General features: G+C 37.6%; 2 protein-coding genes across 2 annotated transcripts; both read left to right on the plus strand.

The window, feature by feature from the left end:
* Positions 1–9,359, plus strand: helb (helicase (DNA) B). Its single transcript, XM_079868179.1, has 13 exons — positions 1–307; positions 1,277–1,630; positions 2,330–2,553; positions 2,656–3,693; positions 4,176–4,353; positions 4,464–4,605; positions 4,794–4,930; positions 6,165–6,249; positions 6,346–6,405; positions 6,526–6,745; positions 6,877–7,023; positions 7,111–7,743; positions 8,325–9,359. Exons 1-13 carry the CDS (start codon positions 94–96, stop codon positions 8,433–8,435), a joined length of 3,543 nt encoding a protein of 1,180 aa, XP_079724305.1. The 5' UTR covers positions 1–93; the 3' UTR covers positions 8,436–9,359.
* A 398-nt stretch (positions 9,360–9,757) lies between these two features.
* On the plus strand, positions 9,758–19,928 carry dera (deoxyribose-phosphate aldolase (putative)). Its single transcript, XM_079868749.1, has 9 exons — positions 9,758–9,907; positions 10,367–10,464; positions 10,546–10,693; positions 11,973–12,068; positions 12,181–12,315; positions 13,101–13,229; positions 16,006–16,118; positions 16,202–16,351; positions 16,625–19,928. Exons 1-9 carry the CDS (start codon positions 9,877–9,879, stop codon positions 16,679–16,681), a joined length of 957 nt encoding a protein of 318 aa, XP_079724875.1. The 5' UTR covers positions 9,758–9,876; the 3' UTR covers positions 16,682–19,928.
* Positions 19,929–20,119: the final 191 nt, after the last annotated feature.

Below are 20,119 nucleotides of genomic sequence, written 5' to 3' on the forward strand. Positions count from 1 at the left end.
AGTCACGAGTCTCATGACTCATGAGTCCAAAATTGAACCGCGCTCGCGAACTGATCTTCAAACCATAGACGGACTGCATCTGCATTAGTAAACATGGCGCTGCAAAGTCCCTCCGCCGGATTAAAAACCATAATTGGTTACATTTTACCAGAAGGTAAGGTTGTCCAGTCAAACCAAGATGATGTTTCAGGAAGTGAAGATGAAGAAGAGGAGGAAATACAGCCTGAATTTCTTGACATGAAAGAGATGGACTCTGTCTCATCTGGGGCGAACGTATTTAAATCTTCCGTGCCAGCGTCAAAAGAAGGTAAAACAACATTATATTTTACCAAACATGTTTTATCCTTTGGTTATCTTTTGGTTATATGAACACAAAGTTAGCCGATCTAAAATTGTTTGCAATAACAGCAGACTCACCTCAGACACACTCAACAAGTAAACATAGTTTTGTTCAGTAAACATATACATGTTTTCAGTTCACATTGGTACAAGTAACCATATTTTCATTTCACAAGTTTGCAAGTAAGAAAGCGGCCATGTTTGTATTTTGCATTGTGGTATGAAACAAAGTATCCATTGTAGGGTCACTGAAAAGTGAAATTAAAACAACACATTTGAATAGGCCTAAATAAAAACATCCTTTTTTGTACTACATGTTGAAAGTGTTTTATATTTATGTGATGTGTCAAGTAATAGGCCATTTATATTAATATATGATTTTTTTTTTTTTTTTTTTTTGTGGACATTTTTTCAACTTCAAGCGTAATTTCTTTTCTTAAATTGTTATTGAGTTTTAAAATAAAATTATCATGTAAAAGCTATATCATTTTATGATTTTTTTTTTTTATTTGAACATCACTTAACCATATGAAGCGATATTTAATTTTCATTGTTAGAAGTTACAAAGTAAGCCTGTTTACAAATTGACTGTTACAAGTAAAAGTAATACTTTTGAAGTAAGCCTGTTTACAGTTTACATAGTTACTAAATAACCTGTTTACACTTTACACTAACAAAAAAAATAATAATCATATTTATAGATTACATCGTTGTTAGTAAAAACAATCATGTTTAGAAGAGTTCACACTATGTCAAACCATTTTTACAGTTTACACTGTTTCAATTAAAATCAACTAGCCATTGTTTCTCACTCCTACAGGAGACATAAAGCTTATTTTTACAGTTAACTTTCTTGTGGAATTTTTGTGTATAGACATATCCTTTGTTTATGGACCGAACTATTAATGTTTCATGCATGTCTTATTTTCTTTTGCAGTGTCATTCATGGCCGGTAAAAAGACGTACCGGGTTGAGGGCCGTTTTCTCCTCTGTGATCCCTGGTGGGAAATAACCTGCAAAGTTCGCCAAGGCCAACGCAAGGCTTTCGTCAAAGGCTATCCCTCCTACAGCCTCCGCACCAATCTGAGATCAGAGGGACGGTCACTTGTGTCTCTTTTTCTTACAGCATGTAGAGCACATCCTGACTTTGTTAACATATTCATGCAGTGGTTGCCCGAGGACAGACATGTGGAGCTTGTCAATGTGCTGGACGTCCTGCAGGAGTTTGAAGATTCATCGCCTGAGAATAAAGCTGTGGCTGAACAGCTCAAGGCACATGTCAATTTCTCAGGTTGGAAAATGTATAGCATGTCTAGTTGTATAATATGCATAACACATAAAACAATATCAGAGTTGCTTTTGAAGTGATTTTTGGTAGAATATTATATTTAGCAACATTTTGAAAAATATGTTTTATCGTAAAACAAAGACACAAGCTATGTTTCCATCCAAAGTGGCGAATTTAACATATGTGCAGAATTAGAATATAACATAAAACATTTGCGAATAATGCAGCATTTCCATCCCAAGAGAAAAAAAATCTTCACTTTCTGGGAAATTGGCGCAAAATATCTGTAATAAAAATGGAAGTCTCTGCAATTTGGGAAGCATATAATTACTTTTCTAGTGTAAAGTGTATTCGGTAAATGTGTTTCCTTCATAGTTTATGCGCATGTCTTCTTTTCGTATTAATAATGTATCCGCCTCAATTGACTAATTACGTTTTTTACTCACATTTTTAGAATTTATGCGCATCTTGGCATTTCCATCCAGATATTTTTAATGCAATATCCCAAAATGCGCATACAATTTGTGGATGGAAACATAGCTACAGAAAACTTCACAAATGCTGGTAATTTCCTAAGCCTTAACCTAATCTAAATCTAAAATATACTTTTGCACATATAATAACTATGAAAAAAGTGATTAAAATAATGATACCGAAATCATAATCACAAACCTTGTTCTTGTTAATTGTCTTTAAACACAGTCGCTTGGACACACGTGAGAGTCGCCAGCTTGTACCCTGGAATCATGAAATACTTGCCAACATTACTGCCGGGTCAGTTTATGGAGATAATCAGCAAAGGAAGAATGAAACCGGGAACTTCCGAAAAAGATGATCCTATTGCACAAGAGCAGAACAATACAAATGTATTGGCCAAACTTGAGGAGCTCATTAAGACTGATGTATGGAAGTTGGGCTTCAACCATGTAAGATTGCTTCCCGGGACACTTGTTGTTTGGTTTCTAAATCTAAAGCTCACATTATTTCCTTCACTATTTGATATCCTTTAATGAATATTTTTTCAACAGATTATGATTAAAGAATTGCATCTGATCCGGTGTGAAGCAAAAGTGGAGGCCTTCAAAGACTGTAATTTATTTTCTAGTATCCCGGTGCTCCAGCGTGACTCCTTGCTCATGTATGCGGAACTGAAAAGACACTGCAGAGCCACTGGAAGCACGTATGCCGACCGGCAGATGTTGCAGGATAAGATATCGCCTGAGACCGGAGATGAGGGTGCCTGGAATGCTTTGCATTTTCTTGAGAAACAGGGGGTGCTGATTAGGGAGGTCGAAAAGGTGGCAATTAGGAACCTCTTCGGCTATGAGAAAGGCATTGCCGAATGCTTGAGGAGCTTGGTTGAGGGAGAACCCTGGAAGATCCACTTGGATGTGAGGAAGGTTCTTCGCAAAGCGCAGCTGGATCGATTAAGAGCAAAGGCTTGTGAAAAACGCAGTATGAGGAAATCTAAGGCTGATGCAAAAATATCAATTTCAGCAGCCCAAAATGACATAGTTCAGGAGGCCGGGTGTGAGCAGATGCTTCTTGATTTCGCCCAGCCTGATACTTCAAGCATGGTCCACAATGGAGGAACGGCAACACGTTGTGATTCACCTGAAATTACAAAGCTCTCTATTAAAGAGGAAAGTCACACTTCAGACTCCGACGACTCAGATGACTCCACCTACATGGATATTGATCCGTCTTCTATAGAGTTGGACCCCGATCAGGTGCGAGCAGCAGAAATGATGTGCGCCAACCCAGTAACCGTGATCAGTGGGAAGGGAGGTTGTGGAAAGACTACAGTGGTCAGCCTGGTGTTTAAGGCGGCCATGGAGCAACAGACGAGTGACAGGGAAGAGGTGCTGAAGGCCTGTGAGGTCTATCAGAATGACTCTCAGGGGTCCGGTAATGGGCTGCTGTCAGACGTACACGAGGAGAAGAAAAAAAGTGAGGCGAGTGACAGTGATGAAAAGCCTGTGGAAGTTCTTCTAACTGCTCCTACAGGGAGAGCTTCTTCACTTCTTACTAAGAGAACCGGCTTCACTGCTTATACTATGCACCAGGTATAGTTCACATAACATAACTTTACATTATATTACATTTCATAATGTAATGTTACGTAACTTAAACACAACTTTACACTACATAACCTTTCATAACGTTACATAACTTAAACAACAATTGTATACTACATAGCATTTCATAACATAATTTTACATGACATTACATAACATTTAATTTCACAACTTTACATAACATTAAAAATGTTATGTAAACTTCACTGAGCATTACATGTAATGTAATGCTCAACTTCACTGAGCACATTACACATTACATAATATTTCATACTTTAAATTACACTTGATTAACAATAAATGAATTGCATTAAATTAAAGCTTTGTCAGTGTTGATTGTTTCTGTTTTCCAATATGTCTTCCAAACTGTTCATTTCGATTTTAGTGAATATAGATGTTTCAGTTGCTATTGTTACCTTTTTTTAATTACACACATATTTACATGGTTAACCCCACCCCCCTTTCTTCAGGTTTTATGGAGTTTCATGAATACAGAAAAAGATCCCAGTGGAAATCCTCAGGATTGGAAGTTCTCAAAGGTGCGGGTGCTGGTGGTCGATGAAGGGAGCCTGGTGTCTGTTCAGATCCTTCACTCCATTCTCAGCATGCTTACCAAACATGCAGACCTCCAGAAGTTCATTATATTGGGTAGACATATTGCATGTATAATAATTTCTCATTTAGGGTGTATTTGTTATGTATTTATCAGCGACATATTCTGCAGTTTTAAGTACTTAAGTACTATTTTGTGTCTGCAGGAGATGTGAGGCAGCTGCCCAGCATTGAGCCTGGAAACACGCTGTACGATCTGTTTGAAGGCCTCAAGAAGGTCCAGTGGGCCATTGAGATGAAGACCAACCATCGTGCCGAGTCTGAGCTCATCGTCAGAAACGCTGGACTGTGAGCAGATAGCTTGTACTTTGTAATGTTTGATGAGGAACTTAGTTCCTTGGTTCCTTATTGGTTTGTTGGCTGTGTGTATATGTTTTTATGTACAAATATGTAATTTGTACAAATGTTGATGGTGTTTCTCAATCCTAATGACATTGATAATTAATCATACTGCTTTTATTTCCATAATATTTCAGCATCGCAGAGATGGGTAAACAAAAGCTTTACAGTCCTCTGGAGTTTGATGCCACCATAAAAATGGCGATTCCCTCCACAGTGCCATCTGACAAAAGGTTTATATTTGTCAAAATCAGTGGGGAAGATTACTCTTTTGGTAAGTGAGCAGTCATGAAATATGTGAAAAAAATTGTAATTTACTTAAATTTTCTTTATTCTTTTCACAACACTTGTATAGACCTTATGTAGCCCCGCCCCTTTTCAGCGCTGCGCTTTTTGTCTTCCGGTCTGTATTTTCACAGTGATCTTGCATATTTATGAATGAACGGCTCGTTTAAAATGTTCCCGGTCTACTGACATTTGTTATGACTCCTGCTTTAAACATTACAATCCTCATGATAACTTTTGTTAACTTTACAATAAGAAAATCCACTTCACCAGCTAATTACTCCTCGACAGCAATGCCATAGAGATATACAGAGCGACCGCAAAAACCGAAGTTCAAAGACAATATTCTAAAGATGGCTGTGCGCTTGAATCCAGGAAGAGAAGAATTATGTGAGGTGTTTTCTCTGTCACTGTGCTTCAGAAGCACATTTTTTGCAGTAAAACTGTAAACCTGAAGGCCCCAGACAATCTGAATAACAAAAGAAACACACTGATCAAAAGGAAACCAATCACTGGATTGTCCTCAGGGCATTTGTGTGGGCTCCTGTGTGTCTATTGTACTGCAGGTTTTCCTGAAAATACACTTTACTGTTGTCTGTGACTCATTTGATACTTCGGGTGGCTACACAGCCACCTTCAAAACATTTTAGTCCCCCATAAGCACCTTAGTGCAACTTTTTGGCACAGCGATATGAAAATTTTGGCCGATACCGATAACCTATAATTCTTTATATTTGAAAGCCGATAACCGACATATTGGCCGATAAATCAAAATCCAAGTTTTTATATAATTTTTGAAAGCCTGATTACAAAAATAAAAGTCTCACTATTAAAAGCCATGTCCCAAGCACACACTCATAATGATGTTCTTATTATAATTTTATGTAGCCTCTATGACAGACTATATATTTCTTTTTTAAGTGATTTCAATCATGTTTTAAACAATTCAAAACCATCATGGTGAACAGTATGCATCTGAAGTGTCTCAGCTGAAGGAAATAATCCATTATTTATCGGCTTCAATATGTATTGAAAAAAAAAAAATATTGGGCTGATAATGAGAACATAAAAAATTAACATATATCGGCCAATACCGATATGGTAAATTACGAATAAAAACCTAATTACAAATCAAATGCTTTGTTGAGGCACCAAATAACTGTTAAGCAAAATGGTATATATCTAACATTGAGCAATAACAACAAAGTTCTGTTGTTGCTTAGACCTCCAGGATGCCGTTAAATTCTTACTTAAGGAAGGTCCTGGACTGGAAAGTGATAAATTGTCACAATTTGTGGCTTTCAGGAGGTAAGACAGATTTAGCTTTGTCACTCTATGCTGAGATGTAAATCGTTTTTAAGAAAATGCTGAGTTTGCTAAAGTTGTTGTTTTTATTGTTCACAGGAAAGACTGCGAGTTGATCAATGAGCTTTGCTGCAAGCATTATTCTCTGCATATTACAAAGTTAGTTTTCTTACAAATAAATAAGCATGACACTTTATTTTATTCCACTTTAAACCACTTCCATAGGTTGCCTTTTTAGAAGTTTATTTCTGTTTTAATATTTAGTGTAATTAATTACAGGACTCCCAAAAATAAATTCAACTTTCAAACAAAGGATAAAGTTTGCTGCACTAAGAATGGCTATGTCTTAGACCATGAGAAGAGGAGTGATGTGACTGTCAGAGATTCACATGATTATGCCAGATCTTCCCATGATAATGGTGGAAAACAGAGACGAGACGAACAGGCGAAGGAGAAGAAAGAGCGCCTGTGCAATGGGGAAATTTTCTTTATTGATAATGTACTGGAGTTTTATTTATCAATTTATCTATGCATTTATTGATAATCTCAAAATTATTTTTATGCTTTTAAATTCAAAATGCTTAACCTGAGTTGGTTTAACTTGTCCTTGTAATTGTACACCAATCCCAGGATGTTGAGGATGTTGAGGGAGGAAAAAAGAGGCGCTACCTGACACTAGATGATGTAAATGGGCGCGTGGTGAAGTGTGACTACAGAGAACTACAGAGAGAGTGTAAACTGCGGCATGCTTGGGCAAGAACCATTCACACCTTTCAGGTATTGATGCTCTTTATTCATCTACGGCCCTGTTCACAGCGTTTGTCTCTGCTTCATGTAAATTGCTTATTTGTTTTCTCACTTCAGGGCTCAGAGTCTGAAACTATTGTGTACGTTCTTGGAGACAGCATTGCTCAAAACTGGCAGCATGTATACACTGCAGTGACACGCGGTCAGAAGCGTGTGTATGTGGTGGGTACAGAGAGTGACATAGAAGGAGCCATCAAGAAATGGATCACCCCACGTAACACACGATTGCGCTGGTTCGTCAAAACAACAGTTGCCAAACAAGGTCCTGAAGACTCTTTGACTCAGTCTGCCTGCAGTCAGAGTCAAGTAGAGACCCCTGTGAACCACGGTTTCAGGCCTTCACAGTCCACACCTGTGGCTCCACATTGCCCCAGCCTCCCCCAGTCGTTCTCCAGCACAAAACCTTCATGTATACGACACCTCTACAAGGAAGAAAATGAAAAAAACCATCAAACATCCAATATCTCTTTACAAGATGACATGGCATTCAGTCAAACCTACTCTTGGTCGCCCATGGATGGTTGTGATGAGCCAAGCATGGTGCAGAATGAACATGTGTCCGAATTATCCAATCAGGTTGAAGATGCATCGTTGTTAGAGACGATCAGCTCTTCCCCAAATGAAAGCAGCAGGGGTCCTAAACGGCTGATTCCTGTGGACACCTGCAGTACGCCGACTAAACTACCAAAGGTAACACATACACTAAAACATTTAGAAATGATTGACAAACAATGTGCTATTTTGTAATTGATCACAAAACAATTTGACTGGATATTTGATCATTAAGATGTCATACCAGAGCTCAAAGCTTTATGGTGCAATGGCATTATGAAAAATGTCAAGTGTCAAAGCTGGTGTCAAGATGTCTGGACCCAGAGAGGGCTTCTCTCTAAGAAAACAAAAGACTTTTCTGGAAATTAACATTTGAACTCTGTCTTGCAAAATTAGCACCCTCATCCGAGACACAGTCACACTGAGTAGATCACATCTCAGTATTGTCTTATCTGCATTTCCTTCCCTTCACAGTCCTTTCCCCTCACCTCTCTCTACTACTAAAACTTATATTTTGAAGTTTTATTATTAAAGTCTTCTTGGATGTGCAGAATTTTTTTTTTTTTAATATACTTATGATTCTAAATTCATTTCGGATCAAAATATGCAAAATTGGCACTCCATCCATAGACAACAGTGATATTATTGGAAATGTAAGTCGTATACTGAATGTTTTAGGCTGAACGTGCTTAACGTTCTGTGATCTCCTCTTGCTTCAGAAAACCACTTCAGAAGAGTCTCCGTTGTGCAGCTCAAGACTGAATCTTCTGTCCATTACGAGTCCCAGCTCCAAAACCCATGGCAGGCAGCTCTTCCAAGACGATTCATAACCTCACATTGAAAAGCCTTAGAGGGGTCATTCTCAGACCCAACATGCCAAAGCGGAAAGAACTAAATCAGTCCAAATTTGCATGTTATTTGGCTTTTCAGAGGATTTGGATAAACCTGAATTAGCTTTTTACATAATTATGAATAATTTGAATAATTTGCTAGTTTCACCCTTGAGAAAAACAATATCTTGTAATATATTATGGCTCTGTGCAAGAAATGTGTGAGTTCTAATTTCTGCTAGACATCCTTTGAAAAGTATAATTCTTAAATCATTACAATTGAGTAAAAGAAGGCTTAAATCTGAAACTGAAGTGCATTTTTTGCCATATTCAAAAAAATGTTGTATGTAGACCATATTTGTAATGAAAGTCATAACTCATCCTTGTATATTACCGTATAATTTTAAAATCACTTTTTATGTATTTATCTTTCCTGGCAAATTTGTTAAGATACAAACATGTTGTGCAGTTTTTTTTAAAATGTCCACGTTTATATAATATGAATCACAGCGTTTGTATCTATTAGGGCTGAAGCAATTGTTTGACTCTAGACTTCACAATTCAGTATACCTTAAAAACCATTAAGGCTCAATTCAAAATCCATTTGAGGTTTGACTGGATGTTGTAAGTGTTGGCATAATTTCACTTTTTATTTTAAACCTGAAGCATGTGACTGGTTTATTTCAAAAGCTCAGTATGATGGTTGTCTAACATCACATCATCTAATAAATCAGACTGATCAATAGCAGCCTTTTTTGTTTATTCAAGCTCAATTGCATGTTTGATCTATGTATATTAAACATGCACTCATGTTTCTCATCTTAAATGTCATCTTGTTTCTCAAATCTAATGTGCAGCTTTCATCTTTTTTAATATATTGTATGTAGATAAATTTAAAATACCCATAAAGTTCATGAAAACAGCACATCGAGTGCTTTTTGTGTTATTGATCAAAATATTCAGGCTTTTACTCCACTTATTTGGGCATTTTTCTGCTTTTCTGGGGGGTGTCAAGAAAAAACAATCTTAGATACTCTCTTGTCAAAGAGAACCTATACTTTTGTTCAAAATAAGCCGATTATTTCTATTTTAATAACCTGTAAAGACCTTTACCTTTACCGGTAAAGACCCCTCTGCTATAGGTTTTATTTTCATTTTTTAATTTTAATTTTTTTATTTATAAATGTTCAATAACGTAAGAACATTGTAAAGGAACTCCCTCGCACACGTTAATAAATACAAAAAACGTCATCATTCTACGCCTTGCGTAGCGGTGAAATGATTGGCTTGAAGTGTTCTGCGTCGGCGTATCAGTGACGAGCAATCCCGGAAGACGCGCAGTATCGTGAAAACTGTGAGTGATTGTGCTGTGCAGAGCTGCTACTTGACAAATCAACCCGATTTTTATAAGTTAATTTCATCCAGTGAGTTATATTTCACCATGTCCGCAAGAAATCCAGGAATGCATCTTGGTAAGTTGGTAAAAAAAAAAAAAAAAAAAAAAAACTTTAACGTTTTCACGTGATAGGACAGGCATTTAATTAAAAAGGACAGAAGACAGAGATTAAAGTTCTTTGCAAGCTACTAATGAGCAACAGACATAGTGATATAACTTAAGCTATACATTGAACATGTAAAGTGCAACGTATATTCTTCGTGTTATGTGTGGTTAATCTTTTACTCAGTCTGACCAGTTGAAACTCACTAATTTTATAATTCAGCCTTCATACGGCATGTGTAGTTAATCTTAAGTGTAATTCTGATTTTCTTTCTTCTTTTCCTATATACAGTTGATTCTAAACTGTAAATAAAATGCCCTTAATGAATTTCACATGACCCATGTGTCTCATGACACAAGCTGACCAGAGGGAAATAACCAGACTAAACTGATTTTAAAACATCCTTTATTATTTATTCTTGCTTTATTTTAGATCTGGAATGGGTGTCAAAAGTCAGAGTCAACACTCAAGCTGTTCTTAAAAGAGCCCAGCAGATCCAGGGACGCAAAGTGGCCAAAAAACAGTGGCAGGTAAACTGTTTACAGTATTTATGGGACATGTTCACTCCTATTGCTTGATGCCATCTTTATTGACCTGCATTGATATTGTAGGCTGCCTGGTTGCTGAAGGCTGTCACATGCATTGATCTGACGACCCTCGCTGGTGACGACACACCTTCCAATGTCCATCGACTCTGTATGAAGGCCACACGGCCCATCCGTCACGATCTGCTGAAGAGCATGGACATGCATGACAAAGGTGCTGCTGTTTTGCATATACACATATTTATTTGTCACATCATCCCTGTTGGTGCCGTGCACTTATATCTTCTGTCACTCATATTGCAGTTTGCAGTATAAAATAAACTTAAAACCATTTACACCCATTAAACAAATTACTGTTAGAAGCATTTTAGATTATAGTAATTGACTAATTACTCCAGAAATTTGGACAGCTTTATGAAAAATATAAAAAAGTCTTGAAAACTCATTATTGTTCCCAAAGTGCTAGATAGTTTTTTTTTTTTTTTTTTGGTCTGTAAATTTATCTTTATTATATTTTATAATGTACAGTATATTATTATATATTAGATTATATTATATTTTATATCTTCATTTTTTATCATAATACACTGTTCAAACGTTTGGGGTCATTAGGATTGTACTTTTTTTAGATAAATAAATCATTTTATTCAGCAAGGATGCATTAAACTGACATTAAAGTGACATTAAAGACATTTATAATAAATGTTGAAATTATTTTACCACAGTTTACACAAAAAAATTAACCAGCACATCTGTTTTCAACTTTTATAATAATATATATATATAGGCTATGTTAGCATATTTCAGGGATCATATGACAATGAAGACTGGGGTAATGGCTGCTGAAAATGCGGTTTTGCCATCCCAGGAATAAATTACATTTAAAATGTACTAAAATAGAAAACACTTATTTTAAATTGTAATAATATTTCACAATATAATTTTTTTTTACTATATGTAATATCAAATAAATGCAGCCTTGGCGAGAATAAGACTTCTTTAAAAAACATTAAAAAGACCTCAAACTTTTAATGGATAGTGTATATATTTTATGTATTATATTATTTTATTTTATTAATGTTTATAAATGTTAATTATTTTATGTTATATATTATATTTTAGTGTATTGATGGTTTTCAGTTTTAGTAACATATGCGTGTCACTGTATATCTGCCCACAAGAGGGAGATAAAGCTCTTTTCACCGACAGTTACTGGCTGAAGAGATCAGTGACTTTAACAACTTAAATTCAACCTTTTTCTGAATAAAAAAATTGTAACACAATAAACATTAGACGTTAACAGATGTGTTTTCTTTGTATTTTTGCGCTTTATTTACTTTTATGTATTTATTAAAATGTAGTCTTTGCATGAAATGAATTATAGATTTCTTTGACTTTAAACACTGTGTGTGTGCGTACGTGTGTGTGTGTGTGTGTGTGTGTGTGTGTGTGTGTGTGTGTGTGTGTGTGTGTGTGTGTGTGTGTGATTCCAGGAATCACGACTGCAGCTGTCTGTGTGTACCCATCACGGGTGGCTGATGCTGTAAAGTCTCTGAAGGCGGCAAACTCTAGTCTTCCTGTTGCATCTGGTTAGACATTTGAAACTGCTTATCTTAAAACACATTTCAATCCTTTTATAGACATCATCCTAGAGAGGGTGCAACCGCATTGTCTCACCTCACCTCATTCTCTTTGCTTCAGTGGCCACTGGTTTCCCTGCTGGACAGACGCCACTGAAGACCCGTCTCGAGGAGGTCCGGTTGGCTGTGAAGGATGGTGCTACAGAGATCGATATTGTCATAAACCGGACTTTAGCACTCACTGGACAATGGGCAGGTGTGTGTAACATGCAGGGAATGCAGATACAGTTCCTACCAAAAAAATCCAGACTGTTTTCTGTTGGTTTAAAGGGGTCCTGATTATGCTTTTTTACATTTCAACTTTCTTTAGTGTGTGATGTTGCTGTTTGAGCGTGAAAAAGGTCTGCAAAGATACAATGTCCACTCCAAACAGAGTTATTCTCCATATCAGCAAGCACTGTTTCTGAACTCCCTGTAACGCCTTGATTGTAGTCTTGAGTTTTCTTCTAGGAACGTACACGTCACAATATTCCTCATTTAAATAATTCCCGCCCCAGAGTATGCACAAAAAAAGGCCTGGTTGAATTGCATTAGTAGTTTGTTGAAACATTCGTGACATTTCCGAAATGCTAAGTGGTTGACCAATCACAACACAATGATCCAGCCAGCCAATCAGAGCACATTGAGCTTCTCGGAAGGCGGGGCTTCATAGAGACGGGAACTGAACAGAGCGTTACTGACAGACTGGGAAGAGAGGTGCTGCAACAATGTCAAATATGTGAAAAATATGGTGTTTTTTTGAACATTCAAGCATGAAAACCTATTCTAATAGACCCCAAAAACAAAATTAAGACTTTGTAAAAGGGCATAATAGGTCCTCTTTAAGCTGCTCTCTTCCAAACTGATCAGCTGACAATGGCCATAACCATCACACTTCTTTATATAAAAGATCAATAAAAGTACACAAAGTATGTTTTTCTTCAATTCTACTTTGATAGCTGGTGAACATTTTTGTCTCTCTTTGTTAAATGATCTCCTCAGCCCTCTACGATGAGATCCGGCAGTTCAGAGAGGCCTGTGAAGACGCCCATATGAAGACCATCCTGGCAGTGGGAGAGCTGGGAACCTTCACAAACGTCTACAAGGCCAGCTTAGTGTCCATGATGGCAGGTGAGGACATTAAGCATAGATCTCAGAGGAAACATTTAGTTTTAATTCGCAGAACTGCTTGCAGTCCTGAAGTCAGAAAATAATTATTTTTAAATGTTTTTTTTCTATATTATGATAATAGGACAGTTCTATCACTCTGATATTTTTGACTTCACACCCTCCAATAATATCAAAATGAATTTTAATTTAAAAATCTTTTTTTTATATTTTATTTTTTTATTATATATAATAATTTAAATGATCATTATCCATGATTGTCTAATTAATTTTAATTAATTATTTAAATGTATTGATTTTTCCATATTGTTTAATTTTTCTACCCTTGTCAGGGTACTACCCCTTTCTACCCCTGTCCCAAGTGGCACACTTCATATGCACTTTCAGTCTTGTGGGCTTACAAAGGCTGCCGTGTGAACGTGTCCCTTAAGTCCATGAGACCGTAGAGTGTCCCATTTGTGATTTTAGGTGTCAGAAGGGTATTCACGAGCGCCCCCTTTGCGGTCGATATGCGCACTTTTGCCGAGCCCGCACTGAAGCGAGACTTCTGAGTAGTCAAAGCAGCGTTACGTCACAAAAGTGCAGACTCGTAGTGTTCAGGGTGCCATTTTGGACAGGGCCTCAGAAGAATGCACACTTTTTAGTGTCTGTGCAGTAACAACATCCACCAGCAGGGACTAACTGCTCATGCTAACCAGCTAAATCTGACCCCCTGGTATGATCAATACCAACAGTGATGCTTGCCTTAAGCAAGTTTGATATTTTGTCCAGAGTGTGGCGCCATTGCTCATCCTTTTCGCACTCAGCATCCAGATCTCACACACACACACACACACACACACACAGAGCAGGCCAGTGACTGTATGCTTAAATAGCCATTGCACATTAAGCCGATTACTGTACCCAATTGTCAGCGGCTCTGATAGGGATCGTTATTAAAATGCATTGCTTTTGTCGCCGCGCTCATTCCTTAATCTCCCCTTGTTCCTATGAATTGCGTATGAGGTTTCTGAAATTGAATGATAATTTCACCTATTAATCTGCGACGCCGGAGCTATTTTACTCCCACGCTCTCCGGCAGTGTCCCCCCGCTCCGCCGCAAATGAATAGAGCTTCATTACTGTCGCCCGCGTTTAATAACCGTTATCCATTATCGTGTAATTAAGACTCCCCAGAACGAATCTCAAGGATTATGTCAGTTTGAGGGAGAGGGTGAGCAATAGAGTGAAAGAGTGTCGGAGGAAAGGGGAAGGGGTGGGAAAAAGAGTGGAAAAACACATAGAACGTATCTTTAATGAACTGTAAAATGTTCATCTTGTTCTGTGCGGTAATGAACAGTCATTAGACATGAGGAAGGGCAGGCGGGACTCGGGTGCTGGGGGTTAGAGCTGGTCCACAGTTTGTGGTTCATCCATTAGAAGCGTCATTTTATCTTCTATTTTTATCGGAACGCTGATAAACCGTAATTGGCTATGAAGGAGAGGAAGGGAGAAATGAAAGCTCTTATTGATGAAGGAACGCACACCCTCTGAGCCCTGCCGACGGGACCATATGTTCTTGTCTAGCCTCCCCTGCCCTCGCGACTAATGTCCTGTCGGGGTTCAGAATCTGACGCCTCTCTGAAGTGCCTGAATGGAGGTGCTAAAAATGTGCTGGACTTTCTAATTTGAAGAATTGAACTTTGACCTGTCAGTCTGAGCCAAACAAGTGTCAGATGCAAGTTTTTGGCTTTTATTGACGAAGAACTAAAATACTAACCAGTGTGACCTGAAATATGCAGATGTATTAAACCATGTTGAAATGTACTCTGTGCTCTCATGTTGGTTTCATATGCTTTTGAAAATCTTGTATATATAATTTCAAGAAAGGTTTTAGCTTGATGACTCTAAATGTCATGTGGTGTAACCATTAAGTAAAAATTAAAAGCATACTTTCCTTGCACCTTGAATACATGTGAATAAGTGTACACATCTTAAGGCCTGTTCACACACTATAACAATAACTATATTAGCATCCACATCAGCGGATGATATCGTTCTGTTCCAGCTCTTTAAAGCAGGATGGATTCTGATTGGCTGTCAATGGTTTTATCATTCATCAGCTGGAAAAAAAATGACTTCAACGTTATTGTTCTTCTTTCTGTGCCGTTATTGTTATAGTTGTGGTGTGGATTCTGTTCTTCTTTTATATGTAGAACAATTTTTTTAACTACATCTTTATTGCTATTGTTATAGTTATCGTCCTTGGTGTAAACGGACCTTTAATCATTTTCGTCATTTTCAAAAAGATTTTTAAAAACATTTACAATTATCATGAATTATTAATTCATAAATATCATGTTTTTTGGGGAGTCACTCGACATGACATTTAACAACCTTAACTAAGCATATTTTGCCACAAAAAGGTACATAAAAAAAGTATCTGATATTTTAAGAGATGTATTGTCCTTTGTCAATATATATATTTTATTTTAATTTATTTGCATGTTGGTTGCACCACATGACTTTTTGGATAATTTGGACAAAATAGTTTCCAATATTTATAATAATGAATAATATTTTAATTAAATTAATAATTATAATAAAGTTATTTATTTATTTATTTATTTTTTACTTTTTTTTACTTTTTTTTTACTTCATGCCCTTCAAAATATCAATATAAATTTACATTTACAAATTAAAATAATTGTCTAAGTTGGCTTTTCTCTGCCTGAATGAGGATCAAAGTGGACCATACTTCATGTCAGTAGTCAAAAGGCTTTGTATTTTCTAACCACTAGGATCGGACTTCATCAAAACTTCAACCGGCAAGGAGTCAGTCAATGCCACTTACCCCATTGCCATAGTAATGGTGCGGGCCATCCGTGACTACTACTTGAGGACAGGCCATAAGGTAAATGACCCATTATACCCTTAAATCACCTTCTTTTACTGGAATCATCCAGCCTGTTTGACTGATCATTTGTGGGTCCTCAGGTGGGTTTCAAGCCCGCAGGAGGCATCCGTACGGCGCAGGAGTCTGTGGTGTGGCTGACCCTGATGAAGGAAGAGCTCGGAGACGAGTGGCTCGATCCTCACCTTTTCAGACTAGGAGCGAGTAGCCTGTTAGCTGACATCGAGCGCCAGGTAATTAAACCAACACTGTTTCACACTCGCAAAGCTGCTCTATTCTGGCTTCAGATGTGATAAAGTGATAATTACCATCCATTATGGCTGGAAACAGACACTGTTCAGGGAGTGCGGCGTCGTGACCCAGGTCACCTGTGGTGAATAGGATATAGATTAGCTCTTTTATTTATGCATTAGGCTAAATGCAGCTGCGTTTGACAAAGCTTTGTCATCATATATAGCTTTATTAAAGCTGAACGTTATTTTAATCTAAAATTTTTATTGTTACAGATTTACCACTACGTGACCGGACGCTATCCCGCCTATCATGAACTTCCTATGGCCTGAGTTTTTTAAAAATCCCAGATTTGGGCCGATGAAAGCTGTTCAGTGACACAATGGAAAGACATCACACCTGTTTATTATGAAAAGAATTATAAAGAAAAGAAGTGAAATGAAGCACAGTATCTGTCCTAAACTAAGAATATATTTTATCATATTGTAAAAACTGTCTTTTTTCAAGTTATCTTGTAGAAAAAATGCAAACCCAAGAACATTTCTGGATGACATGGTGCAACCTGAACCGTCAGAAGTAAAAGCGCTCGCTTTACGTCAGCGCAAAGGCCTCTTGCATCACTTTCTCATATCTGCGATTCCCAGCAGCAGTTGTTCCTCAGACAAGCGTACAGATCTCGTAAGCTGCACCTGGGGTTACGCTATCACTGTCCGAGGCTGATGTTATTTGACTTCCGCTGAGCTAATTTCATTAATCAAGCGCTGGATGTCAGAAGTGTGTGTTTGGGATTAATTAAGAGGGGTTAAGAGAGTTTAAATGATCAGATAAAAGCGCGTGCCAGTTAGAGCTTCGTTTGAAGACCGAGAACTTTCTTTTTCTTCTCCCTCTTTCTTCTTTAATTAAGAGATCTCGGGCCGTGCCCTTGACTGGGATGGAGGATAAATGACTGAATTAATTGCGGAATGGGGAATGAGCCGAGAGGTGCGAATGGAGCGAGATTGAAACTTCGGTAAATTCAGTCGGAAAACTGGAGCACAACTAGATTTGTATTCACAGAGAAGCAGTAAAAGCTATTCTCACAAAAGCTTAATAATACCTGCATAAGCACTATGGTAGAACTGGCATTAGCATTCCTAAGAGATCCACAAGGAGCGGGATCCAGAAGAATGAACTAATTAATGCTCAAAAAGAATTATTTAGAACTTGATTAAAGCCCAGAAAAAAACCTTTTGAAACATCCATCCATCCATCCATCCATCCATCCATCCATCCATCCATCCATCCATCCATCCATCCATCCATCCATCCATCCATCCATCCATCCATCCATCCATCCATCCATCCATCCATCCATCCATCCATCCATCCATCCGTCCATCCATCCGTCCATCCATCCGTCCATCCATCCGTTTGTTCGTCCATCCATATGCAGTATCCATTTCTCCATATATCCTTCTGTTAATTTCTGTCCATCCATCCATCCATCCGTCTGTCTATCCTTCTGTTTGTTCATCCATCCATATGCAGTATCCATTTGTCCATATATCCTTCTATCCTTCTGTTCATTTCTGTCTATCCATACATCCATCCATCTGTTTGTTCGTCCATCTATACGTTAGTTCGTCCATCCATCTATCAATTAATTCATCCATCCATATGCAGTATCCATTTGTTCATAAATCCTTTTATCCTTCTGTTCATTTCATTTCTATCTACTCTCCATCCATCCGTTTGTTTGTCCATCTGTTTTTCTGTCCGTTTATCCATCCATCTGTTTGTTCATCTTTCCATAAATCCATTTGTCCGTATATCAGTCTGTCTGCTGTCTGTCTGTCTATCCTTCTATCTTTCTGTTCGTTTGTCCATCCATATTCAGTATCCATTTGTCCACATATTCTCTATCCATTCATCCTTCCATCCGTTCATCTGTCCCTCCATCCATCTATCCATTCATCTGTTCGTCCGTCCATTCATCCATCTGTCTGTTTTTCTGTCTGTCTGCTGTCTATCCTTCTGTTCGTTTGTCCGTCCACACATCCATCTGTCTATATATCCGTCTGTTTTTCTGTCTGTCTATCCTTCTGTTCGTTCGTCCATCCATAGACAGTGTCCATTTGTCCATATATCCTTCTGTCTTTGTTAATTTCTGTCTGTCCTATCTATGACTCTATCTATAGTTTTATCTGACTCACATTGATCAGCTGCTCAGCTGATTGTCAGCTGTGTGTTGTGCCTTGTATGTTTCATTAGCAGTGACTGTAGTGGTTTATGAGGCCACACTGGCAGGGCTGAGTAAGAGTGATGGAGCCCCAGTGCTCCCCGAGGCCATGACAGATTAGCTTCACTTACATAAAGGCATGTAGATCATCTGCAATCTGGACCCGTGGCCCACGCCACCAAGCCAGATAACGCTGAGGGATTGAGTTAGCCTTTAGATTGATTCTCCCCTCCACAGACAACACTTCCTCTCCTTCGCTTTCTTCCCTGCTTTTCTCCTAGCTCTCGCCTCTCTTTTACTCAATCACATTCTCTCCTTCAGGCATGTGTATGTATTTCTTACGAACTCATATAGCTGGAAAATACAATATGTGGGTTTTAGTAATCTTTGTCCTCTCCACCTGTCTAACACAAAAGCAATGCTATAATCATGTATTTTAAGCTGAAACAAACAAATTTGACTAATGCATAAGAAGAAATATATTATTGCATATTATGCATACTTACTTGCCAGTAAATTTGATCAGGGCGGCACAGTGGCCTGTGTCCGTGTGTGTCATGGGGAGGGTTGGGGAAAGACCTAGTGACCCATCCCTGAAAATTCATGGACAGTCTCTCATATAGCAAGAGATAAATATAGTAAAATATAGATTTTTACTAAAATATTGTAAAAATCGAATTAAAAAATATCAAGTTTACCAGTGTTTTTCACTAAAGGAACAGCAGGAAGTTTATATAGTAAAACATAGTAATAAACAGAACCATGTATTTTAATATATGTTTAATATAAAAATGTCAAATGAAGACTGAATATTATTTTATGCTGATGCAAACAAATTGAATCAGAGTTCACAAAAATTATTGAAACTGATCAACCTTTAACACCATTTTTGCCACTGAAGTTTGTCTTCTGTATTTTGTTTCGCTAGCAAAAGTATGGTGAATATGTGATATATCAGCCAGCCCTAGTTAAGTTTTAGCATCCGTTTCCACCCTTTATCACATTTTCTTTCTTTCAAATCTTTATGAACACATCCATTTGTTCTAGCAGTCTAATTTGATTATGAGGTCATGCAGTGAATGAAATGTAAATGAACCAAGGAAACAGCTGAAATGCCAAAGGGAATGACTGAATTACATGTGAATTATTCATTAGAATATGTAGGTCTACTGTTCAAGGCGCTGTTTTGCATTTGAAGTGTTTCATTACATTTGACATACAATCTGATACAATTCTTAACATCCCATGGAAATCTTGTAATGGGAAAACTTTGTGGTTCACAATAGCATTCCCAATGGGGTCCAAAATGTGCCAAATGCAAGTCAAAACTGCCTTTGCCGAGTAAATAAAACCTACTCTGGAGTTGGCTGGTAACTTTATTTTGAGCTTTGACATAATACATGGCTTAAGAGCGGTATCTGACCCTTAATGATGCCATCGATGAAAATCAAAGACTAGAATATTCTTTGAATGAAGGAAGCTGCCAAAATTATAATATTACTAACTGAACAAATAAATAGAAACAATTATGCTAAATTATTATGGTAACACT

The sequence above is a fragment of the Squalius cephalus genome (genome assembly GCF_949319135.1).
Source record: "Squalius cephalus genome assembly, chromosome: 4".
Taxonomy (NCBI): Eukaryota; Metazoa; Chordata; class Actinopteri; order Cypriniformes; family Leuciscidae; genus Squalius; species Squalius cephalus.

Bases quoted from the DNA above. Each gene is read 5' to 3' on its own strand.
- dera (XM_079868749.1), top strand. From the start codon at position 9,877: ATGTCCGCAAGAAATCCAGGAATGCATCTTG. The intron at 9,908-10,366 runs GTAAGTTGGTAA...GCTTTATTTTAG, and splicing joins AAATCCAGGAATGCATCTTG to ATCTGGAATGGGTGTCAAAA. The intron at 12,069-12,180 runs GTTAGACATTTG...TCTTTGCTTCAG, and splicing joins TAGTCTTCCTGTTGCATCTG to TGGCCACTGGTTTCCCTGCT.
- helb (XM_079868179.1), top strand. From the start codon at position 94: ATGGCGCTGCAAAGTCCCTCCGCCGGATTAAAAACCATAATTGGTTAC. The intron at 308-1,276 runs GTAAAACAACAT...TTTCTTTTGCAG, and splicing joins CGTGCCAGCGTCAAAAGAAG to TGTCATTCATGGCCGGTAAA. The intron at 7,744-8,324 runs GTAACACATACA...CTCTTGCTTCAG, and splicing joins CGCCGACTAAACTACCAAAG to AAAACCACTTCAGAAGAGTC.